Source organism: Neolamprologus multifasciatus, chromosome 15, assembly GCF_963576455.1.
Source record: "Neolamprologus multifasciatus chromosome 15, fNeoMul1.2, whole genome shotgun sequence".
Classification (NCBI taxonomy): Eukaryota; Metazoa; Chordata; class Actinopteri; order Cichliformes; family Cichlidae; genus Neolamprologus; species Neolamprologus multifasciatus.
This window is the reverse complement of record NC_140453.1, coordinates 35,676,359-35,702,818: the sequence shown is the minus strand read 5'-3', so window position 1 is coordinate 35,702,818 and position 26,460 is coordinate 35,676,359. Positions and strand designations below refer to the sequence as shown.

The 26,460-nt window shown below is 39.8% G+C and overlaps 2 protein-coding genes across 4 annotated transcripts; one reads left to right on the top strand and one right to left on the bottom strand.

The window, feature by feature from the left end:
- The first annotated feature begins 110 nt into the window (after window positions 1-110).
- spx (spexin hormone) lies at window positions 111-9,459 on the top strand. Of its 2 annotated transcripts, XM_085131827.1 has the most exons (6): window positions 111-7,387; window positions 7,847-7,930; window positions 8,075-8,132; window positions 8,263-8,325; window positions 8,697-8,783; window positions 9,342-9,459. In XM_085131827.1, exons 1-6 carry the CDS (start codon window positions 7,382-7,384, stop codon window positions 9,404-9,406), a joined length of 363 nt encoding a protein of 120 aa, XP_084987953.1. In that variant the 5' UTR covers window positions 111-7,381; the 3' UTR covers window positions 9,407-9,459. The 2 variants fall into 2 exon arrangements, with proteins under 2 accessions (XP_084987953.1, XP_084987952.1); XM_085131826.1 differs by lacking the exon at window positions 9,342-9,459 and having other exon boundaries at window positions 8,697-8,869.
- Window positions 7,969-25,710, bottom strand: gys2 (glycogen synthase 2). Of its 2 annotated transcripts, XR_014869160.1 has the most exons (17): window positions 24,944-25,710; window positions 21,750-21,931; window positions 20,810-21,001; window positions 20,490-20,675; window positions 18,713-18,857; window positions 18,098-18,215; window positions 17,873-17,993; window positions 17,683-17,789; window positions 16,764-16,823; window positions 16,588-16,666; window positions 14,790-14,903; window positions 14,405-14,531; window positions 14,203-14,298; window positions 13,939-14,102; window positions 13,322-13,402; window positions 11,410-11,507; window positions 10,799-10,914 (listed from the first exon to the last, which is right to left on the bottom strand). XR_014869160.1 is itself a non-coding variant. In XM_085131816.1 (16 exons), the coding sequence occupies exons 1-16, from the start codon at window positions 25,065-25,067 to the stop codon at window positions 10,696-10,698; spliced, it is 2,115 nt and encodes a 704-aa protein (XP_084987942.1). In that variant the 5' UTR covers window positions 25,068-25,710; the 3' UTR covers window positions 7,969-10,695. The 2 variants fall into 2 exon arrangements, 1 of the variants encoding a protein (XP_084987942.1); XM_085131816.1 differs by lacking the exon at window positions 11,410-11,507 and having other exon boundaries at window positions 7,969-10,914.
- Window positions 25,711-26,460: the final 750 nt, after the last annotated feature.

Here is a 26,460-nt window from a genome sequence, read left to right as displayed (position 1 = left end):
TGAGTGGCAGTCTGTCTACTCGTTCGTTGGGATAGACACAGTTCTCAAGTTAAGTGTTCAAAGACAATGTTCATGCAACACAAAAGTTAAGCACACACTGAATCTTGATTAATTAATATTCAAATTGAAAATCCTTACTGACGCACAAAATGGTTTTATACCAAAATCATATACTCTTTGAGAGCTAGGATTTAAAAATACAACAAAAGTTTAAATTATTTCTGCCTTTTTTTGAGCATTACATTTATGATTTACTTGTTTTTTTTAATTACCGGTAGTAGAAAATGTTGTTGGGTGACTGCTGTTGGACATTTAAACAGAAGATAACATGCTACTAACTATAGGCATCAGGCCTGTGATATTAGATGTTGCTAAATAAATAAGAGAAAGCTACAAAGCCAACACTTCTGTGTGGAACTGAAAAAATACTATTACAAAATAAAAAAGGAAACTTTCCCCAGCAGGGCCAGATAAAGCTAAGGCACCACAAGTGTGGCACAACTATGTGCATTTTTTTGACAGTGTTGTGGAGTGTCTTCAAAGAGTACTCAAATATTTTGCAGTAAATATTGAATAGTATTTTTGCCATCCGTATTACTTTTTATAACCTTTTCCTGTTTGCTTCCACCAAAGGGGACAGCATGTGGAATAGGCTCAAGCCCCCAAAACACTGAGTTGGATAAGCGAGTAGGTTTCTAAAATTATTTCCCCTGTGAGGCTTTTTCAGTGTTTTGAATCCACTGCTCACATTGTTTTCAGTGTTGACATGACAATGATCAAAAAAAGCAACACTTGAATCTATTCTAAGGTTTTTGGGCCTAATTCACTAATATGTGTGAACAAATATTCTTAGCTGAAATAGGTGTGCACAAAAAGTTATTCTCATGTTTATGAGATGTGCACATAAGAATCATTCAACAGCCCATGCCCGCAGTCAGTATACTGATTTATCTAAGGTAACACTTTAGATAACTAACTTACACCCCTAAAGCTTAATCTACACTAAAATGTAGTGTATGTTCAATGTCTTTGTCACCATTATACACCATAAACCGGGGTAAGTAATTCATTTTATAAAGGTATAAGAACACACAAGACATAAGAGGGCCACACCAATAACTAAACTCAAGCCTGCTCAATATTTATTTTATTGTTTAATTTAGATTTCACGAGTAAAAATGCCAACATTTAATCATTATTTGATCAATATTTCCAAAACAATTGTGAACAAAATGAGTGAGAAAAATCTAGGCTATTTTAGGCTTGAAAATGTGCATTAACCTCCTAGGACCTGGCGTCCACATATGTGGACATCCAACACCACATTTTGGGATGTCTAGACCAAAATAATACAAGGGCTCTACAAGGGCCTGATATCCACTTACTAGGACATCATACTGCCAGTGTTCTATTGAAATTTTAAACATATGTCTTCATATGTGGATCTACTTTTTCTCAAAAACAAAAAATAGGTAAAAAAACAAATCTGGAAATTCATTGTTTTTACATTCATCATGTTCCAACATGCCCAAATATCAAAGAGAAATTAAAAATGCATGCCATGGAAGAGTTCGGGTCTTAAGTGAGGTTAAAGTCAGTTTTAAATGTCTTCAGTATCTCAGTGTATGGATTTGTTAAACTTTATCTCTGAAAAATGTTTGTTTACATAAAAAGGTTGAATGAAAGAGAGCTAGCATCTTCTGAGCAAGGTTCCCTACATGTGGAAAGTTCTTGCCTCTGAGAGGAAAATAGAAATCCAGCACTCAGACTAAATGGAAGATTGTTCTGCTACTAATAAATCAAAAATCAAAATATTCTCGCCTGATGATGGTAACTATTTTAGTTACAACACCTCAACTCTTGGAAAGGGCACCTGCTAATATGCTTCTTTTTTCTCAGGGTATATTTGTGTTGCCCATCAAGTACTCTGATAAATTCCCCATCAGATATATATTTTCATGTGCATGAAAAGACTGTTAACTGTGTGGTTAGCGCTTGCATCTTACATTCCTGTGCGGCTGTGAAATTCCCTGCTTTTGAACAGTCTTATTCCTTCACACTGACCAACAGTGGTTTTACAATCTTCTTTCCATTTCAGATAACATATATCGTGTCAAAGTGAGGTCAGCTCCTGTTTCAAAATCTTTACTTTAGACAAATGACAGGATTTGCAGTTTAAAGTGTTCTTGTCAAAAAGTGGAGCATTTGTTGAGCTCAACTCATTTATACATTCACCTGCGTCGATTAAAAATGCTGCATTATAGAAAGATTTTGACATGTTTAATTGTATAGTTAGCACTTCATTGTCTAAGTGCCTACTCATTTTAAGAATCCCGCCACTTAAAAAGCAAACAGAAAAACAAGCTTAACAAGTTTCTCTCATTTACAGGACAATCTAAAATTATTTTTATTGCAAAGATGTTAGAGAAGGGTGTGGCTAAAAGCTTACAGCTGTTTTGGACAAATACAGCTTTCTGGATCATTTTCAGTCCGTTTTTAATCAAGCTCATTTAACTGGAACAGGTCTTCCTCCTTTGATCCAATGATGAAGAACAATGTTCTGTTTTGTTTGACCTGACCTCTTCAAACTGCTGACTACTACATGCGTGGTGCTTGTATCTGGGTCTGCTTTGGATTGGTTCTCCTTATATCTGTCTGAACAGTCCTTTCCTGTGTTGTTTCCCAGTACAGGTCCTCTTCCACCTCTCTTGCCTATAATGTGCCATAACGTTCCACCTGAGGGCTTTTATTGTATTTGTTAAATCTTCTCCCTTTTCAGCACATTTTGAGCACCTTTAAGAACTTTTTTTTATCACTGATATCATGAAGCTTCCAGATGTTTCTAAGCTGGAGATGATAAATCGGTAAATGTTTCTCCAGTCGAGAAAAAAAGTGCTATATTAAAAACAAAATCCAATCAATTTAACTTCGACACTGATGCAGCCCGAGCAGATCCCTGTGATCAGAGTGAGAACTAAAGCTTTTACCACAGTGACTCTGAAACTCTTTCCCACTGAGCCTGTGACCTGTGGACTCGTCTGTGCTGTCTTTTACAAAGCAGCTAAAAGACAACAACTTTTGGGGGAAACCTTTTGTCCCTTTTGGTTTTTTACTGTTTTTGTTCTGAAGCTCTTTGTGATATTTATCTGGAAAAGAATTATATAAATAAAAATGTTCTTAACTAAATGAAAAAGCTGGTCTTGATTGTTCCATCCCTGCATGTGTAAAGTTTGGTTAAAAAGTCCTTGTTGTAATGCAGCTTTGCTAAACAAGGTTTAGATGTCTATCCCCACTCTGCGTCAGTCAAGTTCTTGTATTTCTTGATTCAGATTGCAGTAAATAAATACTTAGAAGCCTGGGGTAAGGTTAAATGGTGATTTTAAATTGCCCATAGGTTTGAATGTGAATTTGAATGGTGGTCTGTCTCTCTGTATTAGCCCTGGCAACCTGTCTATGGGTCTACGCCCTGAGAAAGCTTGGATAGACTAAAGATTTTATATATATCTCCTAAACACAAACACCAAATCATGCACACTGCTCATAAGTAGCTGAAGATGAACACATGCACAAAAAAACTACAAATAGGCAAATTAAATGGCTTATTTTATTTTTAAAATGTCTACAAATAGTAATATTAAAATATGAGCAGTTTAGAAAAGAAAGAATTCAAAATGATGAGTACTAATGTCAAGATAAAAGCAACACTCCTGTACATCACAAGGTAAATGCAATGTCAAATGAACACCAGTAAAACCAAAAACAACAAGGACAAACAAGGAACAAAAGAAAAGAATAGCCCTTTATTGCTATTGTACATGTACAACGAAATTCTGGGTGTCCACACCAACTGTGCTGAAACAAAATAGAAATAGTAGACATCAGGAAGAAATATAAACAGGAGAAATAAATACAATCAAGTGGGATATAAAGTATAGAAAACAAGAGAATGTATCCAAAAATGAGAGAAAGGCCCACATTACAAAACAAGATGCAAAATGCTTGGAAGTGGTGCAAAGAGAAGACTGAATAGAGTGGCCTATGTGTGATTGGCCTGAGTGATGGGGGCTACTCAAACCATGGCTCAGATTGGTGAGGTGGGTGGGGTAGTGTTGTTGACGATCTGAATGGACCAGAGGAAGAAGCTGTTTATGAGTCTGACTGACTTGAGGAGCCGACCACACCACTGCTGTGTCATCTGCAAACTTCACTATGAGGTTATTGCTGAAATTGGCTTTGCAGTCATGTGTGAGCAGGGTTTAGAGAAATGAGCTGAGGACTCAGCCCTGAGGGGAGCCAGTGTTGAAGATAAAGGATGGATGTGTGATGATGTTGATCCTAACAGATTGAGGTGTGTTAGTATTGAGTTTTTGCAGCATCATCCTTAACTCTGCTGATATCCCACTGAAAGATGAGTCATCCAGGGCCCATTTTCTGGGAAAATCATCACTCTCTGTGGCTTTGGAGTTTGCCCATTCTCTGACCCAGGCTAAGGAGACGCTCCAAGCCCTGGAGCTGGCCCTGTTCATCACCTCCACATTCCCAATTCCTCCACCTCGCAGCAGTAGCAGCAGGAAATCCTTTCCACATCACAGTAGCAGTGGACAAGCCTTCCCACATTGCAGCAGCAGCAGTGACCCAACTCCTTGAGTCCCTCCTCGTTCACATCACCGCCACAGCTAAATCTCACCTCCTGCAGTTCTCGGCCCAACCACTCTTATCCTACTACCGGAGACTATTAAACCAACCCAGCCTCCTGCGTCAGCTGACCTACCAGCCAGGGACTCCACACCACAGTCTGAGCCAGAGGGACCTCCATCACCTGAGCATGATCTCGAGCTGGAAGGTTCCTGTTTGCCCGAGTCTGAGAAACATCCTGAGCAGGCTGTGTGCCCTTCGCAGCCCCAGCTAACTCCATCTACACCAAAGGTCTCTGTGCCGTCTGGTCCTACTTCTGCCCCACCAGAGGTCTTTGCACCATCTAGTCCTGGTTCTGCTCTGCCAGAGGTCTCCGCGCTGTTTAGCCCAGCCTCGTCTCTGCTAAAGGTCGGCACTAAAATCCCTGGCTATCGAATTGGTGTCCACACAACAACTTGGACCTCAACACCACCAAGACAAAATAGCTGCTACTTGACTTCAGAAAGAGGAAGTCTGTGTTGTAGCCCAACAGGGAGTGCAAGGAAAGGATGTCCAGTTTCAAGTTGTTAGACACAGACCTCCAGTGGAGCTCAAACACCTCGGCGGTTGTAAAGATTGAGCTGCTCATTGTCTTCCAACGTCGCTCCACTGAAAGTGTGCTGACATACTGCACGGTATGGTTCTCCAGCTGCACCATGGCACACAAAAAAGGCACTTTAGAGGGTCATTAATATGGCCCAAAAAAAAATCATTGGACATCCTCTTCCTTCCCTGAAGGACCTGTTCAGCACTTGCTGTCTCAAGAGGGCATGCAGCATCCTATGGGATGCAATAATAATAATAATGTGCAATAGACATTCATTTATTAAGTCATTCCTTTTCTTGCACCTTAAAAAAAATCCACTTTAAGTTACTGTATTGTCTTGTGTTTCGTTGTGTGTAGTGCCAACGTGGGACAGTTCCCAATTTCATTGTACTATTGTGCTAGGTATGACTGTGCAATGACAATAAAGAGTTACCTTATCTGTTAAGAGATATATTCTAAAACACTTCTTCAGCTGAGAATCAGAGAGGAGAAACACACAGTTTTACTTGTTGCTTAGCAAGGGCAGCTCTGAGCTCTCGCACGAGAGTGAGGGCTCAGGGACTCGCAGCTCTGAGACTGCCCTGGTTTTTATTTATACATCAGTGGGTGTTTGTTCCTTACATTGGAATGTGTGTGTGTGTGTGTGTGTGTGTGTGTGTGTGTGTGTGTGTGTGGGTGTGGAGTCAGAGTGTGACCCCATAACCGACTTCCCTAAATCTGCTGGTCTGGAAGTCCAACAGTTCATCTAAGCACTTAGACTAAAACTTGACATAGCTACGTTTATCCTACCATAAAACAATAAGAGAAGGTATGCCCTCTCCCATGCTCCCAGGATGTGGGTGTGAATGCCAGAGCACTCTGGAATGCACACAGAGCCTTTGCAGACTATTAAGGATCGCACATCCTATCACTACCATATGCAAACTTATATTATTAAAAGATTATACTGACTACTAAGTACAATTTTCTATTGACATTATCTTATAGATAAAGTGTGTTTGTGTGTGAGTGTGTGTGTGTGTGTGTGTGTGTGAGAGAGAGAGAGATTGGGTCAATGGGAATCGCACTGGAAAGTCTTAGAAGTACTTAACTGAGTGGAATGGTGCTATGCAAGTACCAGTCCATTTGTGTTTGCCATTTATAGTCATGCTCAGGAGAGCCACGAGACAGCAACTGCAGAATTTGTGGCTGAACACAGGCTGCACTGACATTACAGAGAATGGTCCAGATAGTTTGCCTTGAGTAAATAGTAAATGAAGTGATTCTTATATAGCCCTTTCTACTCTCCCAGAGCACTCAAAGCATTTTATACAACATGCCACATTCATCCACAGGCACTTTTTTTCTATGCATTTAAGTGCTTTCAAACTAACATTCACACACATTCATACGTGGATGGATGCACCAGAGAGCAACTTGGGGTTAGTATCTTTCCCAAGGATATTTGGCATGCTGACTGTGGGAGCCATGGATTTAACCACCATCCTTCTGATCAGCAGATGACCTGCTGAGCTACAGCCACCCCATGAGTGTAACCATATTGAAAAATGCACACAAATGCTTGGTGGCATCTTTGAGTAACTAGCTACAATGTGGGAAATAGGGCAGTTAGTGAGATTCTTCAATTACTGACAGTGAACATCACTCATTCACTCCTGTAGGCTGTGGACTGTTCCTTTCATTAGTGGATATGTTGCCTTTTGATTCATTAAATGAACTCACATCTCTCCGTATACTGCTCCAGTAAGCAAGGTGCAAACATATTAAAAATTACCACAGAGGAGAATATTGCTGTTGTTATGAACATCCAGGGAGCTCCACATTTCATATTAATGGCCTGCAGCTCCGACTAATTTTGAAAAACCACCCTGGGGAGCAGGAAGTGTTTAGAGAAGCTTGATTCAATTCACAGGTATTTTACAATAGACTTCAGCTGTCTGTGAAAGGAACTGGATCGATTAGTGGCACAATTCATTCACTCTCCTAACCGCCCCCTTTCCATCAAACTTGCATGACCTATTGCTGGCAGCATCTTGACAGAGCACAGAAGGTTCACAGAGGATATAAGTAGAGGCAGAGGAAACACCACCAGCAGCTACCCTGAACCTTCTACTCTCTCATCGTCTCTGCAGGCGCCAGGCTTACAGGACCTGTGATACCATGAAGGTAGGTGGAAGGCATGAAACGTTTGCAGTATTTTGGTGGAAGGAATTTCTTTTTTTCCTTTTTTTTTTCTTAAACAGGTTTCATTGGAAAAAAACTTTTTTAAATATCTGGACTTTTTGCATCCTCAAAAAAGTGAAATGCATTCTTTCTTGAAAATGTCATTTAGGAAAATGTTATCTTAACTAAACATTTTAATATCTCACTTTCTAAAAGATGAATCAATCAGCAATATCAAAGTAATTTTGGAGATGTCCTCACTAAAAGTTCACTTTTTTCTTTGTATTCACAGATATATTATATATACACATGATTTTTCACTGAGGCTTCACAGTTACTGAGTTAATTATTAAAAGATTTCTTCAAGTGAATATAAAGGCACATATCTGAGTGAGTCGGTCTGTGAGGAAGATGAAGGATGCTGATGACATCATGATTTGATCATTTCTTTTTTGCCGACAGGGTTTGAAGACTGTCACAATAGCGTATGTACTCACCCTTTTATTACTGGCAACATTTATCTCCCAGTCATGGAGCACGCCAAAGGTACGGCTGGTTTGATTTTATTTTTTCCCCTGTTGAACTGCTTTGTCACAAGATTACCAAAACAATTATTCATATTCTGACAGTATTCTAAAGTCAGAAAAATATCTCCAGCTTTGAGCTTCAAATACCATTTCTTCTATAAAGGGCTCATTCCAGCGAAGAAACTGGACCCCGCAGGCTATGCTGTACCTCAAGGGCACCCGTATGTATCTAGCTACTGACATAATAGGAACAGGGTGACGATAAACATTTACTGTCACCATTTATCTATTTATTTATTTATTTAGTTGTGTAAATAAACCATAAAGTTGTTTTTAAAAACATTTTTTCAGAGGGAAGAAGGTTCATCTCAGAGGACCGAAAAGAAGGAGATGTCTACGACACTCTTCACCTAGGTACAATAAAGTATCCTGTAAAATGTAATAACAAATGAATAATTTAAAAAAAAAAAATGTAAAGAACCTTTAGTCATCATTGGTGATAACCATAACTCTAATTCTAATTTGAAAGCAAAATAGCTTTCACCACCTCTTGAAAAAAATTTAAATGGTTTTTGATATGTGTGGGGGGAAAAAACATTTTGATTGCACAGAGTTTATGGTAAACACTGATGGATGACTTAGACCTCACAGAGTTAACTTTCATTATTCAAAAGAAAGACAAAAAAAATAAACTTTCCATGTTTATACACAGTAAGTGGTTTTCATGGCGGACCTTGACCTGCAATCACCTTCAGGACTGTGTGTTGTGTTGTCTTGATTGTCAGAGACTCGTAGTCAGAACACAGAGAAGCTGACTGTGGACCAGGCTGCTACTGTTCTGCTTAATTTCCTACAGCAGGCTAGAGAGGGAGGTGAGAGCAGAATCTTGACTTATGGGTTATATATACGTTTTCCAAATGTATGTTTTTCATGCTTTGAGCATCACAAGATGCCATGATGGCCACTTCAGCTGTTTTTGAGACAAAGTAGATATTTCTAGAGCTGACTGGGTAACTCATATACTGTACACTGTCATAGTGCAACTCCGACCAAATATACAAAAAAAAAAAAAAAAAAAAGATTAACTGTCCTTTAATAGCTCTGTGAGAAAACCGATGATTTAGGTGTTAGAGTTCAAGTTGTGGGAACTATGGTAGTTGAAGCATGGCTGTGTCATTGCAGTTTTATGAAGGGTGTTTTGCGACACAAATTTGCCTTTATGCTTTAATAAAGAAAAGAGGTTGAATTTTTTTTTAAATTTGTTCCAGTTCGAATCAACTTCAGATTGTAGTGAAAAGGCAATAATAGGGGAAAAAAAAAAAAAAAAAAAAAAGATTTCAAATCTTGTGGCATTTAGTTCAAAATGTGTTTTGTTCTTCTTTTTGTTCAATTTCAACTCCATACTTTCTTTTACCGTTCCTCTCTTCTAGCTGATGACAATGCAGATGAGGTGTATATCCAGGAGCTACCAGTGTGGAAGAGGGAATATTTCTAATGTTTGTATCATTGCCAGACAACAACCTCTGATTTGTTCTGTGTGGGGGAAAAGGAAGCTGTAAATATAAATTCTCTAAATATGAAATGTGATGTTTTAATAAAAAGAGTTTCATTGAAACTGTTTGGGGCAAATTTTCTACTTTTATGGTCAGTGTTATTTTTCCAGGTATATAATCAATCACTGTAAAACAAAAAAAATCAAGAAGCTCCAGATTTCAAAAATATGAATCAAGAATTTAAACAAAACTGAAATTAGGTTACTTGGAAATTCAATCTTATTAGACCACAAGATTACCTTGGAAAACTCAAAACCTATACAAACCATTTCAGTCCAGAGTGAAGCAAAGCGTCTTTTGAATCAAATCACGTCATGTAGTTTGTTCCCTTATATTGCCATATTTAAACTACTATGTAGAGGTGTGTGGTAACACCAAAGTGCACTGTAAAAATTGTGTACTTTAAAAAAAAATTAAAAAAAAAAAAAAGGGCAATAAGTAGTCATTAGATTTCGCCCATCACTTTCTTCTTTAAATGTGAAGTGGTAGTTGCATCATCCTAGTGATTCCAAATGTCACTTGTGCAACAAGTCCAATCACAAAAAGTCAGTGGATACTGAGACGCATAGTTTACAGATGTAACCAAATTTTTGCAGAGTCAAATGCTGCAGACCTTCCAACCTCAACTTTTCGGCCTTCAGATTAGCTCAGTGTTCCCTTTGTTCAGTGTCAAGTCCATGTCTCTGTGTTATACTTCCTGTTTTACTTTGACAGTCCCTCGTCTCATGTCATCGTTTTTGGTTTTGCGTTCCCTAATCTGAAAAATAGTCTGCTAAAATTAAAATGAAGGCTACAGTGTCAAATTCATTGCTTATTCTAAATTGCTCCTAAAGCGCAACCCTCTACTATCGCTTCATGCAAACAAACGAATGGAAAGCCTGTGACAGACACTTTGTTCTACTCAAGTTTATTTTAAATAACTGTAATGTTCAGTTAGCATTTTCAGACTCCGCTTGACTAAAGTTATTTTGGCAAGCTAGCATTTGAAGACAGATGATGAACTTAGATTTAACCTTTCAACAAACTTTATAAAAAGTTTGTTATGCAGGGTGGACTTTATTGCCTGGCAGCAGAATAAGTGTAACAATTGTTAACAAAAGGTGATGATGTGGGGGTCGTCATTACTGTGGTGTAGACCTGGGCTAACCAGGCAGTGATCCCCCCCCCCCCCCGCACACATTTGTCTGTCAAGTCCATCCAACTGTAAAGGCCATAGCTACTCTGGAGCATTTCAGTTTCTTGACTCTCCTGGTTGCTGCTTCTTCCCCTCTGGCACAGCATTGAGCACAAATGGAGATTTGATATTCATCCGGTCCCTCTCGGCCTCCTCATCTTCATCATAGGGTTCATCATCTTCATCCTCAACATCACTGTGGTGGGGCGTGGAATGGATAGAGGCAGAAGGAGAGGGTGGAACCGAGTAGGGCCGGGGATACCGGAAACCCTCCGTCTGTGGAGACAAATGAGCCCAGTTACTGCAAGTCAGTGATTCCTAAACAGAGATCTGTGAATTTGCTAAACTAATCTAAAGTTGAAGTAGATAGTATAATTATGATTAGTGTGTGAACTCTTACCAGGTGAGCAGAGGAGCCTAATAAAGTAAAAAGGAAGCTGGCAGGCTGGCCTAGAACCATGAAATGCTCGTTTTTATCTGATAATCGCTTAGAAACATTGGATTTAAAAAGCAATCTTAAATACTTAGGAAATTCTTGTTACAGCAGTTGACTTCATCAAGAAAAGAAAACAAACAAAATTTATATAGTTGTAGTATTTCAGACTCCCATTTTGCAGCCAGTCACAGAACTAACCTTCCTAATCTGTTTGTTCAGTCTGTTGGAATCACCAGCTCCACTCTGCTCTCCACAAGAAACTGACAGAAATTCTCCAGCACGTTGCTGCACATACTGAAGTGTCTCAGCTCCCTTAGGAAATAGAGGATGCTCACCCCCTTCTTGTATACAGCCTCTGTGTTGGTCTTCCAATTCAGCCTTTTAATGTAGAAGTATCTGGATGTCAACTCCTGCACCACAGCGGCATCTTGTCCTACGATAGACACGGGACGTGTAGCCACCATCTTCGTTTAGAAATCCATCACCTTTCTGGTCTTTTCCACATTCAGAAGCAGAGGATTTCTCTGCTCCACAAAATGATCCACCAGTCCTGTGTACTCCTCTTGTTCCCAACATATCCAATCACTACAAAAATCAGTATTTCTGTCGATGTCATGAGCCAGATTTTTACGTCTAATTTTAAGTGGGATGTGTACAAGGACAACAAGAATGGACGCAGCAAAGTTCCCCTTGGAGTTGTTGTACTGAACATTAGACAAACTATCTCACATACTGCAGTTTGTCAGTTAGACTGTGATACATGAGATCCTGAGATGTTTACTAACATTTCCTGTAGGTCTCTCTTAATCTGACTGAATTGTGTTAAACTTGATAAATAAAACAAGATGACCCTCAGCAAGCATCTAGATGGAAGCAAGGCTTATGTAGAGACCAAATATGAGAGTCGACAATGCAATCAATCTACCTGCCACAATCTGAAGAGGGTCAAGTGATGTTTTCATGGACCATAACAACTCTCTCGGACAAAAGAGCTTGCAAAGAAAAGCGTCTGGACTTCTTTAAGTTGCTTGAAGACGTTTCACCTCTCATCCGAGAAGTTTCTTCAGTTCTAAGGTCAAATGGTGAAGAGCCACCTCCACAGGACAAGACTCAGCTGTCCATCTGCATCTTAAGGATAAAGGACACTCTTTCGAGGATGCCAATGTTCACATTTTGGACAGAGAGGACAGATGGTTTGAAAGAGGAGTGAAAGAAGCCATCTATGTCCACTGTGAGCAACCATCTTTGAACAGAGGCGGTGGTTTACGACACCAACTCTCATCCAGTTTTGAGTTCCCTTCCCAGACGCCTTAACGCCCACTCACATCCTGGGCCATCTGACCTCAGGAATTCGCATGATAAGGTGGGGCCAGGTTTCACAATGAACTCCCCCGAAACCCTGGCTGATTGGGACCCACACCCAGTTTCACACCTTGTCTCAGGCGATTAGAGGATCATCAGGGTCTCTGTGGGGGGATACTCCCACTAGGTTTAAATCTGGGACTCCCCACCATTTGACCTTAGAACTGAAGAAGCTTCTCGGATGAGGGGTGAAACGTCTTCAAGCAACTTAAAGAAGTCCAGACGCTTTTCTTTGCAAGCTCCTTTGACTACGATGACCTGGATGACTGAGAACCTTCACAGACAAGTCTCTCAGACTTTCTCACATGTGATGTCAGGGCAGCTGATCATTAGGATCCGATGGCATCAACTTGTTTGGTACAAGAACCACACAGAATTTAGTAATGCCAGTACAGTTCTCATGCTTTCAATTAGGTTGTAAATGTAACCCAGGATCACAGCTAGCTAGCAAAGGTCCTAGCCTCATGACAACTGAGGGGGAAGGGGAAAAAAAAAAAAAAGTTTCTTTCTGTTTAACATTTTTTGTAATTTCCTGCCTCTTTTTGCAAAAAGAGGCCAGCCAAACACACGAGAAAAGCCAGGATGTCCTCTGAGCACATCAGGACTTATTAGGGTAGCTCAAATAAGTCAAAAGATATAGGGGGAAAAAAGTCCATTACAGAGGACAAATGATTAAGCTGGGTCTCAGGAGGACAGAGAGGGTCATGACCAAGGTTTTTAGGGTAACTTAAGGCCAATATTAAATCAAAAGGGGATCGGACATAATCCCCACAAACAGTAAACTCTTTAAATCACTTCACAAAGCTCTACCCTCTCCTCAACACTTACTCTACATAAAGTTTTGTGCACAACTATGATCAAAATCCCTTGTAAAGGATTCCTTACCTTCAGAGGGGCCATGGGATCCATCTTGAACTTGTCTGGGAAAGCTCTGCTAAGGGCCAGGTGACGTGCATGTATGTAGAACTGTCAAACAAGTCAGAAATACATTAAGAACTGAACAAACATTTCAATGAAAGATTTGCAATGTGGGCGTCTGAACTACCACCTCTAATAAATCTTGACCATAAGAATACATCCTTGAGTAACGACGAAAGTAGTCTTAAAGTTGGTGCATGCTTTGTTCTACATATGGACCAATTATGAAATCTTGTATGCCAAGTTATCCTGTTAAAGGAGAGGGTGAACTATATAGGAGATTAATACATGGCACAGTATAAAAGAAGAATGGAAAATCATTGTGCCACAGTTCACAGAAACCACAGCATGGTAGCCCTATATTTGACTTGTGTAAGTGGAATAGCCTAGCACAACCAAAGTTGGCGGCTTGCGGTTCACTGTTGTATACCTGTATCTGGTAAACCGCAAAAGCAGTAATAAAATCAGATTATTTGTTGGTTGAACCAGAATATAGTTCAGTAGTAGACTCCCGTTTTCTCTGATCGTGTCCTGTTCTGACTTTAACCAAATAACTATTCAGGGCTTCAGAATCAGAAACCGACCCGTCCGAGGTATCTCCAGTCCAGAAGGTCAGACAGCCTCTCAGTTCGGTTGCGCTGGACGATACGCTGCCGCCGAGACTGCTGGCAGAAACTGAACATGAACTGAGTTAGCTGGTTGCAGGACTCCTCAGCAGAACGGAAGCGTCGGTCCACTATATAGATACCTGACAGAGAGGAGGAGGTGGGAGAGAAAACATAATCCATAAGGATGAACACACATAATTCAGTGTTTGTGCACCCATGAGTGTGAATGCACTCACGCACCATATGCAGCAGGGTCCGAGACATGCTCCTCCATGAAGCAACCAAAACCTGACAAATTGGTGGTCACACTAGGAATGCCCATTACAGTACACTCACCTGGAGAACAGAAGACAGAAGCCCTAAACAATATGCACAGGGGAAGTATAAAGCATTTGTGTAGAAACATGTATGCCTGGCTACAACATGAGGATGGTCAGTCTACCAGGTGTGTAGCCCCATGGTTCATAGTAGGAAGGGAACACTCCAAGGTTACAACCACGGACAAAATCCTCGTAGTCCATTGGCAGCAGAGGACTAGTCGAGGACAGGAACTCTGGGTGGAAAACAACCTGAGAGTGTGACACACAGATAAGAGTTGCCCATGTCCTTATTTGGCAGCATAGCACAAATTAAAACATCAAAGTTAAGCCAGTTTTTGTTTGTTTGTTTTTAATAACTACAAGTCAATAGATTAAAGACCAACTGTGTAGTCACAGTAGATCTCTCCACATTTTATTAATTTTTAAAATATATATCTATCTTCATCAATAGAGAGATCGAGAGAGATCTTATCACACCTGACATGGCTGACATAATGTTTTGTTTACCTTGACACGGTCGTTCCTGGAGTTGAAGAGGCCAACACGTCTGATGTTGGACAGGATGGGATCTGCTGAGTCGTCCAGCATGTTGTGAGTGGTTACTGGAGGGAGGCTGTGCCTCTGCAAGCCAAGAGGTTAAAGTATGTGATTAGGATAGATAAACATAAAAGTGAGGAATTCAATTGACCCCTGAGTGATTTTAAAAAGTGCCTGGTGACCAGGCCCTTAGGCAATGGGGTCCAGTCAGATGCAGCCCAAAGAAGCTACACTGGCTTCCCTCCAGTAGGTCCACCACCTGCAGGTTAGGGTAAGGCGGCGCTATAGGCATTGGATACATTGTGTGACAGGCAATGTTCAAAGGCAAAGGCCCTACAGGAGGGCGGTGGTCCAGTCTCCAGATACCAGGGCTGGCTATTAGGTTGAGAGATGGTTATTAGAGGTTGAGAGATATCAACTAGATAAAGTCAGGATCTGGAACCATCCTTGGCAGGAGCTGGACTCTGTTCTAGTCCAGAGCTGCCCTAAGATCTTAGGAGGAATCTGGTATCAAGCATCGAAACCAGAGAAGACCCATCATCATGTGGAATGTGAGATTTCTTCACAGTAACGTGGATGAATTGGTGGCCCTGGCATCAGTGGGCATCTTATCAGTCCAATTAACCACACTAACACCAAAAAGTAAGACAGTCCATGTTTATCTGCATCTAATCCAGGCTGACCAAGGACAGCAGAAATAAGATAAGGGGGGTGGGGGCGTCTGGCTGTGTTTGTGAATGATAAATGTCCAGAGTTACACCATCTAACCATCAAAAAGACACTCTGCAGTAAGGACATTGAGCTGGTAAGCTAGCAGAATGAGGCCGTATTATCTACTGTGGGAGTGTACATACGTTATTGTGATAACATGTCTTCCTTCTCTCGCCCCAACCAGTTGCAGCAGATGGCCCCGCCCCTCTCTGAGCCTGGTTCTGCCAAAGGTTTCTTCCTGTTAAAAGGGAGTTTTTCCTTCCCACTGTCACCAGAGTGCTCGCTCATAGGGGGTCATATGATTGTTGGGTTTTACTCTGCATGTATTATTGTAGGGTCTACCTTAAAGTGACTGTTGTTGTGATTTGGTGCTGTATGAACTTCAATTGAAGATTGAATAACTGCATGTGCCGCACTCTCTGCTAATGCTGCAACAGCCTGCGATGTTATTCATACTGTTAACAGCAGACTACAAAAGGACCCACAAATTAAATGAACAGAGCAAGAAGTTATATGAAATTCAAAATAAAATATTCCAGCATAGCTTTAACATTTGAGTCAAAATGAAAGTTATGTCTTTAATGTTGTTGAAATAAGTTATCCTGAAATTTGTATGTGCCCAAATGTAATAGTGGCACAACCATAAACATGGCCCTTTATGTAGTAAAAAGGTAGTTTCTGGCTGGTTGAAAAGATCCCAATTTCCACATTTTAAAGATATTAACATTTTCTTATCAAGAGTGTCACCTTAGGTGTAAAGATTTCAGCTGAACATAGTTTGTCTTGGGAAACAATACACTGGTACAATTTACTGATATTAATCTTTCTAGGTCATTATCATCAATAAGGACTAATGGTAGTCAGTTACTTGAAAGGTGGGGAAGTAGAATTAAAGATTAGGTTTAACACACACACACACACACACACACACACACACACACACACACACACACACACACACACACACACACACACACACACACACACACACACACACACACACACACACACACACACACACACACACACACACACACACACACACACACACACACACCTGTGTGGCGTAGATGGCTCTCTTCATAATGGTGAAGTCATCTCGGTCCAAAATGTTGTTGAGATCAGGGCTCTGCCCTCTAATGAAAGAAGACATACATACATCATCATTGATCTGCAAATTTACACAACACTTTGATATCAACATCAAATACCTCAGCAAGTAGAAATACTTACTTTAACAGAGCATCATACAGCTTTTTACCAAATTTCTCCTTAACAGCATGAGCTGTATCCCTGTTAAAAGCAAAGGAAATCTATCACCACTGCAGTTGTTAGTTTGAAGCACCAACAGTAACAGAAAATCATTAATATTTAGAGTTTAAGAGTTAAAGCAGGGAAGGAGCAAAGTTCCTAAGTTGCATTTTTGCTGAACCATGCCCACCTTAGCAACCACTCATGAGGAAGTACACATTTTTTAAATCAATGTTGGATAATGACGAGTTTTTCAGTACAGCTTCCTACTGGAGGTAAACACTTTGTTCAGGCTGCAGTTAAATCAGGTTTGTGTTTCAAATCAGATCAATACCAGGCTGTCTCAAACTGTCTGCTATTTACAAGTGAAGATTGGATTTGTCTGATGTGTCGTGGCTGCCCAGAAAGGTCGATAAGCCCAAGCTTGAAGCAATAAATGTTGTGCAGGTGATCACCACAAACAGGTTGGCGAACAGCTACACGAAAAGTTCAGGGAATTTGAGCATCAGTAGCGCCTAAAAATAAATTCTCCTAACACCCCTTTGTCTCATTCATTAGTGCACTTTCTTCCTTATTACCTGTTGGCATACAGCCTCTGCTTTTGCGTGGCGACAACAACATGGCAGAGACAACTAAGAAGGCCCTGCAATTCCCAGGCTCCATTTCAGATTTCATCCATGCGCCGTTCTTTATAGCCTTCTTTTAAAACCTCTGGGATTTACAATTTTACCAAAAACTGCAGCTCCTCAAGTGATCAGTGAGGGAGAAAAATCCCAACAGGTTTCCAGATTCCTCCCCCCGGGTATTGTTCATCACATTTAGAGTATATAATGAAAAAAAAAATGGATGTACTGTACAGAATTATTTAATTGCTACAAGTAATCAGCAAAGCAGGACGTACCAAAGCTGTTTACGTACTGCCTGCCCCTTCAGTGACTCCACATTGAAGTTGTTAGTTTTCGCTGGCATGATGAAGAAAACTACGACCGTCACATCGTTTCGGTGGACCTGCAGAGACGGTGAGGATGGGTTTCCATTTGATGTGTACAACACAACACTACCAAAAAGGCACAAAACAAACATGGCCTCACCCGTAGCAGGTAGTTCAGTCTGGACAGTGATTCAATGAAAATATCTGCTCCCTTGTTTGAGAACTCATAGCGCCCAGCAATGAAGAAGATGAGGGTTTTATCCAAGTTGAAGTCCAGGTGACTACCGAGATAATAAAGATTAATAAAATGAAATTGTCAATTCATTTTATGAAGTACAACAAACTTCGAGAGATGCCAGAACTACTTTTTAATAAAGCAACAAACCCATAGAAGTGTCCCCTGATAAACTCCTGGATTTGGGCCTTGTTGGTGGAGTGCAGGTTTTGAAACTCGTGCATGGCTGAGAACTTCTTCACATTCAGCCCATTTGGGGTGACCACATCTGTACCAACATAGGAAAAGATAGTTTTATTCATTTTCTGTTGACAGCGGTATAGAAATTATTTTGTGTTTAGCTTCAACATTTTATTTCAAAACTGGAAGGCATTTTTGCCATCAATCCCTGGAAGTTCAAAGTTCAGAGCCCCCCCCTCCCATCTTATACCAGTATGGTGATGAAGGGCTTGTTTTATAGTCAAGTCCTAGGAACCTTGCAGTTGTATCTCCAGGTATTTTAGAGACAGATGTGATGGATTATCCAATTTTTCACTTTGAGCAAATTATGTGACTGTGTGAACATCATACAGAAACTGATTACTTCAAGATACTGTTGCTAGTTATCGCTACAAATGAGTCAATCATGATGTGCATTTATCTACAGGACTGTAGTGTGATTTGTAAAAACATTTCTTGCATGACTGTGTTGCATGGATCGTCAGAAAACCAATAGACGACGTAAAACCACGTTCTTGTGGAGATAGTATAGTGAAAAATTTCCACCTGGTTTCCTGTGCAGCATGTGGTTGGCCTCCACAGCAGTGATCTGAGAGACTGTCGTGAAGACGTGAGCACAGTGAACTGCTGCTCTCTCTAAGCAGTATCGGTGGTAGATCTGCCTCTCACCAGCCTCCTTGTCAATGTTAAACTGCCATACACAATTTTTAAAAACAGAAAAAACCAAAAACATTCATTTTACTTCAGGGGACAAAACATGTTTAATTATCAAGCATTTTTTTTAAACCTGCCCAGAGCAGCAGAATATTTTTCTGAATGCCTTTTTTTTTACCAAATGTATTTGCTTTAACAAGACGAGCCTACAGAGGGTCTACTTTCCTCATGGGAATGTTTTTGTTGCAGTCATTTAAAAAAATATATATATATATATTATTCATATTATCGTTTGTGGATATAATGCTGGGGTGGACAGAGGGTGAAGACTAGGCAAAAGACCGGAGAAGTGGAAGAATAGAAGGGACAAAAAAAAGAGGGAGAAAAGAATGAGGGTGAGATGAGGGTGTCTGCAAACAGACATGCTTCCTCTGTAACAAAGTACACTAACGATACAACACCTAAAAGACAAAACAGAGGGAGGTACACAAACAAATATAGAGTTATGCCGTGTGTGGATGCGAGCGTGCATACATGTTTAAATGAGCAAGAGAGGACACGAGTGTCCGAGTATGAGCATTTGTCATGAAACATACTGAAAAAAAATGAGGATGAGACTGCACCAGTTTAGTTCACCGCATCCTCATTAATCCTACAAAGCAAGATCTCGACTACCCTCTTGGGACCACAAAAGTTTTGGTTATAACAGTATGTATAATTATCAATTTCAGGCATAGTTGTGAACATAAACAAGAGCATAATAAAATTTAATTATTCAATTAAATGAATAAAAAAAATCTCTTTTAAAGTTCATTTACAGTTTGTGAGTCTGGAAATGATCCTGCTTTGTTTTACCATATTTGCTGCATTTTCTGACTCTCAGTTAACAAGATTCCATCGACAGAATAAGTGATGGTCCAAAGAATCATCTGTCAATTATCCATTCGGTCAAGGAGTAACCTTTAGCTCCACATTGACCTTTAGCTTGTGTGGTCAATTACAAACATTGCATTGACATCTCCAAATGTAGCTCAACATTACTAATGATGCTCTAAGTAGTCCTAAAAGAGCTAAACCATTAAATATGAGCATAAATCTTATGGCTGGCCATTGCAGGCAGAGAGGCGCGAGTATGAGTTGCACGCGTATTTTGTGATGGACGTGAGGTGTCAGGAGACAGACTCTTAAGAACTTTGCTTTTTGTTCTGTTTTCATAGGTACACTGCAATAGGCCTCAGCATGCTGTGGGCTTCTCTTCTTCACTCATTTTTTGCATTTCATATTGTAGTGTAAAGGCCCTACAATATGAAATATAAAAGTGAATGCTATTGTGATTTGATAATATAAATAACATGCCTACTGTAGTGCCCCTATGTTTACAAACACTAATGTTTTTCCCCTTCTATTAGGGTCAAAAGGATTTAAGTACTACCCAATTCAACTATCTGAGATAGATTTATAATGAATCTAATATGCACATTGTAGGCAACATATCAGCTGTAAAGTTCAAGCATTGATTCACAATATAACATTGACAAATTTTCCTGCCTGTATTATTAACTAGAGTCATAAGAAGGGAATGGCTTGGTGTCCATGACAGTTACAGGCCAACTACAAACAGTGTTACTATGTGTCTGTTTGCTGTAAGGCAGTTCTCTTGTTCTCTCACCTTGTCCAGGTTGTTGTAAAAGTCAGTGTTCCCAGCACAAAGGTATCTTCCCAGCAGGGTGGCATGTGTTGTGAATACTGTCGCCATGGGAATTTTGCGTGAGCGAGAGAGAATAAGTCCAGCACCTGCCTGCCATTCATGGAAGTGACTGATGACATTAGGTTTGTCTCCAAGGTGGTCTGTCAACTAAAAACAAAAGAAAGCTGTCATGTTTACTTATGCTAACCATCTCAGTGATGCATATTGAGATTTATTTATTTTTATAAATCCAAAACTCAGCATAGGAGCTAACAAGACAATTAGGTTCACTTATAATGCACCTCTTTGAAGAACCATGCAATAAGAGAGCCCAAAATGAGCGAGTCATTGGCTTCTCGGTCATGGTAGGGCAGACCAATGTTGCAGGTGTCCCAAAGGTCCCCTTTCCAGCGGTCCAGGTTCCAGGCTGCTGAGCCTATGTCAAACAGGATTACGTAGGGGCTGCCCTCAATCAGCCAGCGACCAAAATGAACCTGCATTAAGAACAAGTTCAGTTTTATTAGGGACACTTTCAGATTTAAGTGTCTCTGTGCTTCTGTCCCAGGATATGTATTCAGTTTCGTGGCAACAGTTTTAGCCTGAGGTTAGCCTAACCCTAACCCTACTTGGGGCGCAGGCGGTATGAAGATTCTGGTTATAGCCACTTTGCTAAGAGAAATTTTGGATGCATGCATTTGAAGTATAAAGTGATCACTATATTGTGTTGTTTTTGCATGACAGCAATATACAGCCAAGTTGCGTTCTTACAAACACATTTTCTATCTGCTCTTAAAGTTAGACAACATTTTAAACATCTCCAAGGAGCCTCGCAGCTTTAGTGTAGCTTTTTACTAAAGTCATGTTAATTGTTATTTCCTTAAGAAATGTATTCTGACAGTATGATCTGCAACTGCCTCATCAGCATATGTGCACCCTCTAGTGGTCAAACACGCATTTGGCATCTGAGCCTCCTGCGTAAATACCATTCAGTGACCATCCTCATCCAGCAATCACAATACAATCACATCATTCCCATCATACACAGTGTACATCCAGGGCAGCCCAAACTGTATGACAGTGATATTCATCATTTCACAATGATGAATAACTAATTTCATGGGTGAGAACCCCCAGACCCACTAGTCCCCCTTTATGGTTAAGCAAATTGTATGCCTGTCAACTCAGTAGGTTTTGGTGTGTCAACTGGTACACAGATAATCTTTTTCCTCTCCCATCCCTCACCTGGCAGCCGTTGTGGATGAGGGCATCCATGGCCTTCCTGATGGCAGGATTTGGTGGCTCACAGCTCTCCACCTGAGTCTTGAAGTTGTGCTCGAAGTACGGCCCCATCATGTAGTAGTTGTCTCCCCATTCATCCACAGTGATCTTAGCCTTGGTCTGGATGACTGTGTAGATTCCCCCAACTATAGTGACACACAGGGCAAGTGAAAAGACCTGAAGTCACTGCAAAAGGTTTCAAACTTTTGACTTGACTTTTCTTTTAAAATTCTTGTAAAAAGTCCAATAGGAACCAGTCTGTATGTTCACAGACTCCTAACACATTACTACAGCAATCTGTGGAGGAAAAAAAAAAAAAAAAAAGGATTGTCAGTGTTTGGTGGCATGGCCTCCACATTCGAATTGCAATTGAATTTTTAAAAAAAAATGCATGTAAAGAATGACCTCTGTTACAGCTTGACGTTATTAAAGCCTGAGTATTTTGATTACTCATAAGAGAATACTCATAGTATTCTCAGTAGTCTGAGTATTATGGTGTTTTGGAAAACTAGATGGCCACAAGGAAACAACAATAGTAGTGGTAACAGTAGCAACAGTTTGATCATACAGCCCTTCCAAACAAGCCATACCTGATGACTTTTTCTATAATTGGACTGTCATGAATTTTAACATTTAACATGCTAACTGAGGCCTGGTGGAGGGTTAACTCTTTGGGGTCTAAATCACATGACCGATTTAAGACTGTACCTATAGCAAGAAGATGCAGCCAAGAGTCTCCTTCAACTTCTTTTGAAAGTGCGGACTTCAATCTATATACCAGTTTTTAAATTGTGTGATAGGCCACGTAAAACCAGAGTTAGAATAAGTTTTCTGAATACTATCGGCACGTTTAGTCCCGAAAGAAAAGGTTAAAAACGTTTAACTGTTGCAAGCCAATAGTGCTGCAATTTGCCACTTTTCCTAACCCGTCTGGTTAAGAAATGGCGTTAAAGATCGCCGTTTAATTAGTCAGAAAAACAAAGGAGGGGGGGCACGCCTTGAACGCCCCTTCTGAGTGGCGGAAAAAAGGCAGTTTTCTCGGTCTTTGAATGCCGCTTTTTCTGGCACCCACAAAAACTGCGTTCATTGCGCAGCTACGTGACGTAAAAAGCAATCTCAGGGTCAACGCCATTTTTACGTTAATTCATAATCCAGTTATTTATTTTTAACTTTAACTATTTGATGCAGAACACCTGATTATTCCGCAAATAGTTTTAAATGGTTATATAAAAACGCCTGACGCCTTGCTACATTTTTAGGAAAGTAGTTCCAAATAACTTTATTTGCAAAACTTGTGCATAACTTTTTTTTAATTTACAATTTATTTTGCATTTCAAGTTATGAAAATGATTGTTAAACATGTTTGTAGTTTTTGCAGTTAAAAAAAAAAAAAAAATCCCAAATTAGACAGGGAGTGCTGACAAGAATTATTTTAAACGAGGCAAGGTAAACAGTTTTAAAATGTGAAATATACAAGGTAAAATCAAAAGTATGGAAAAATGGCCAATTAAACCCCAGAGGGTTAAGTTTCTGAGTATCATTGGGTTGAATTTGTTGGAATGCCAACTTCTGGTTAAGACTGAAAACTGTTTTGAATGCTTTCTGACTCTGCAGAATGACTGATTTCAAATTGCTCAAGAAGCAGCCTTGTAACCGGTTCCAGACTGAAGGGCAACAAAAATTGCTTCCTCATAATTTTGATTTCCATCTTCATTGGCATTAGGTGAACAGACACCTGAATGATAATTAAACTACTGCTACTTCTATAGCTGTTCACATTTCCAGATCAGATAATCAAATGCATTTAGTAGCAGCAACTGGCTGCTTTTTAGTCTCCTAATTCTTATGGAAGTAGGAAAGATGTTCCTAGTTTTTCTATACAGTGTTTTTGCCTTTTGGTTTACTTTTGTTAAATTACGTTTTATTATGTGCTGAGACATAATCCAGATTGTCATTTAAAAATCCACAAAAATGGAAAGAAAGAGACAAAACATACCTACATACATTATCATCAGCTGTTCAGTCATTTAGTCAAACACTAAATCACTGAAAATAGTCAGGGGCTATCAAATGCTTTAACAGATCTTTTATACAAACCCATTTTTACCAGGAGCTGATATTGCACTGGTGCCATTTGTAGCAGACACAAAGTCTCTGGTTTGTAGGGGTCAAAGCACATGTGGTAATGTTTTTCAGTCTCACTAGGCAGCATAAAGACAAATACTGATATTATCACCAAAACATTCAGTGGAGAATGACGTCTGAGCTGCATCAGAGAGCAGGGATCATATAAACAGTAAAGCCAGAGAAAACAGCAGAGTGCCTGATAACCTCTGAACCTTAATGTTCAAATTAATATTTACATTTTTTAGAATCATTAATTTGAAATTAAAGGTAATTAAACACAACATAAAACAATGTGCTATTGTCACATCTTTAAAAAAAAAAAAAAAAGTTGCAGTTTCCATATCCAATTACAATCCAAACTGTCAGTAAGAGTGAATAAACAAGCAGCAGAAATCTTCACTATGCATAAAATGTTCTCAGTGATTCGAGGCTAAAGCCACAATTAGTACTGTAACATGACACCTGCTGTCCACATGCAAACCAATTCACTATTCAGTCATTTTATCTTTTTTGTGTTTAGGACACTACATGAGCATCAGCTTAATGTTTAACTCTTCAGAGGAAGCACACTCAGTGCATTTCAATATTTGCTCTTCAAGGGGCAAAGAGTGACTCTTTCATAAAATATTACTAATATTAACAGACAGATGGGGGGTTTTTTTAAACAGGAAATTGTCACATGGCATGGTATTAGAGATACAAATTAAAGTGATGTTTAAACTGAAATACTGATACTTTAAAGATACAAATGTGTTACTGTTCATTATGGTTTCAGAAGTTTTTTTAATTCCTTTGATTCATAGATATTTATACATTCTGTATATTGTTTTTATAGCCACAAGTCATTAAAAAAAACTTTTTAAAAAAACCCCACAAACAAACAAACATATACACACGCACACTGAAATATATTGACTCAAACACATTACTATGAGCTAACTGATTCAAATGAAATAAATACTACAAAGATACATCGAGTGTTTCACTGTATGAAATGGAAATATAAGTAATACAGTTCTGATGAAACTGACCTTTGTTGGTGACCTCCCAGGATACTTCGAAGAGCAGCAGGTCCTCCACAGGCAGCTCGTCCTCCTCCCAGGCCGGCAGCACCCCGGTCAGGGATGTCATGGAAAGCGAACGGGACAGAGGCATCTTACAGTTTCTGGGGATCCAACAAACGTCACTGTTGGGAAGAAGCTCCGCTTAATCTCAATGTAGGACCTTCAAACCTGTTGTGGCTAGAGGCCAGAAAGAGCTTTCCTCTCCGAAGGCAAAGATGAGACTTATTAAAAAAAAAAAAAAAAAAAAAGTCACGAGGGCAAAGCACTTTCACCCCGCCTACCTTCCATAATCATGTCAGGGTGAAAGGTTTGGTTTTTGGGTTGTGTGTGATAAAAACAAACTGCAGCTGTGTGCTCAGTCTTACTATTTATTTATTTATTTATTTATCTCTCTGAGGAATGAAGGCCTAAAGTGATCAATCCGCTTTAGGCTGACTGCATGTGAACTTAAAAGTGTTGTTTTGAGAGCAGATACTAAAAAACACCTTTACATTCCACTCAACACAACCAAATAAGGATTCTACAAACTACTGAACATTTACAGAGAAATTTCCTTGCTCACGCAAAAAACAAACAAACAAAAAAACAGCATAAGGCCTGTTTTCGCCCCTTAGTAGTGTCAAACTCCAGAAAAGTCAGAGATTATATCAGCGGAAGCTGTTCACTCCTGAGTCAACTATATTAGCTAGCATGCACATGTGCTCCATGAGGAACCACCCTGCTGCTGCTTAACAAGGCAGAGTTGATTAGCAAAGGTGCAGCAGCTTGTGCCAATCTGACATTTCTCTCCTTAAACCTTACCAAAAAAAACTCACCCCAACTACTTTTATCTAATTAAGACTATTTTTGTAATAGTTTGTACTAAGAAATAATTTTGTAATCTGAATTTCTAAAACCAATAAAAGCAAAAATCAAAATTTGCAAAATAATTTGTATCTAACTGAGACTCTTTGCAGACCTCAATGAGCTCTTACACTGGCTGACTGATTTATGTAGCTCTTTTTTCATCTTTGTGACCAGTCAAAGTGCTTTAGTCTACAAGCCACATTTAACCATAGGTCTATGCGGATTTCCTTGTGAGAACATACCCCTAGGCAGTAGCAGTTTTTGATATGGGCAACATAGCAAAAAAAAAAAAAAAGTTGCTCGCACCCATGCGCCCCGACATCATGTCATCGCATTTTGGGGATTGCATGGGCACCGATCTGTTTCCTATTGCCCATTTTCGGGGAGTAAAGGCGCCCTCTGTTTGCAAGGTGCGCCTGCTGCTTACAGGAGGAGAGGGGCGGGCCGGCGGGGGATTCTCTGGCTGGCTGGAGCGGCATCTAATGACCAGCTTGCAAAATAGAACAAAATAAAAACAAACCAACAAACTAGGGCTTTCAATGTAAACGCCGTCATCACGATTAATGCGATTAAAATTTTTAACGCAATTAATCCATTTGGAGCGCAGAATGACTCAAAATCCCTGAAATGTCTCTGTC

What these genes read in the sequence shown, in the direction of transcription:
- spx (XM_085131826.1), top strand. An exon ending in AGTCATGGAGCACGCCAAAG is followed by an intron (nt 7,931 to 8,074) that starts GTACGGCTGGTT and finishes TCTTCTATAAAG; the next exon opens with GGCTCATTCCAGCGAAGAAA. An exon ending in GCTGTACCTCAAGGGCACCC is followed by an intron (nt 8,133 to 8,262) that starts GTATGTATCTAG and finishes ACATTTTTTCAG; the next exon opens with AGGGAAGAAGGTTCATCTCA.
- gys2 (XM_085131816.1), bottom strand. Translation starts at nt 25,067, where the DNA reads ATGCCTCTGTCCCGTTCGCTTTCCATGACATCCCTGACCGGGGTGCTG. An exon ending in TTTACAACAACCTGGACAAG is followed by an intron (nt 18,858 to 20,489) that starts GTGAGAGAACAA and finishes TGTGTATGGCAG; the next exon opens with TTTAACATTGACAAGGAGGC. An exon ending in CTGTATGATGCTCTGTTAAA is followed by an intron (nt 16,667 to 16,763) that starts GTAAGTATTTCT and finishes TTCTTTCATTAG; the next exon opens with AGGGCAGAGCCCTGATCTCA.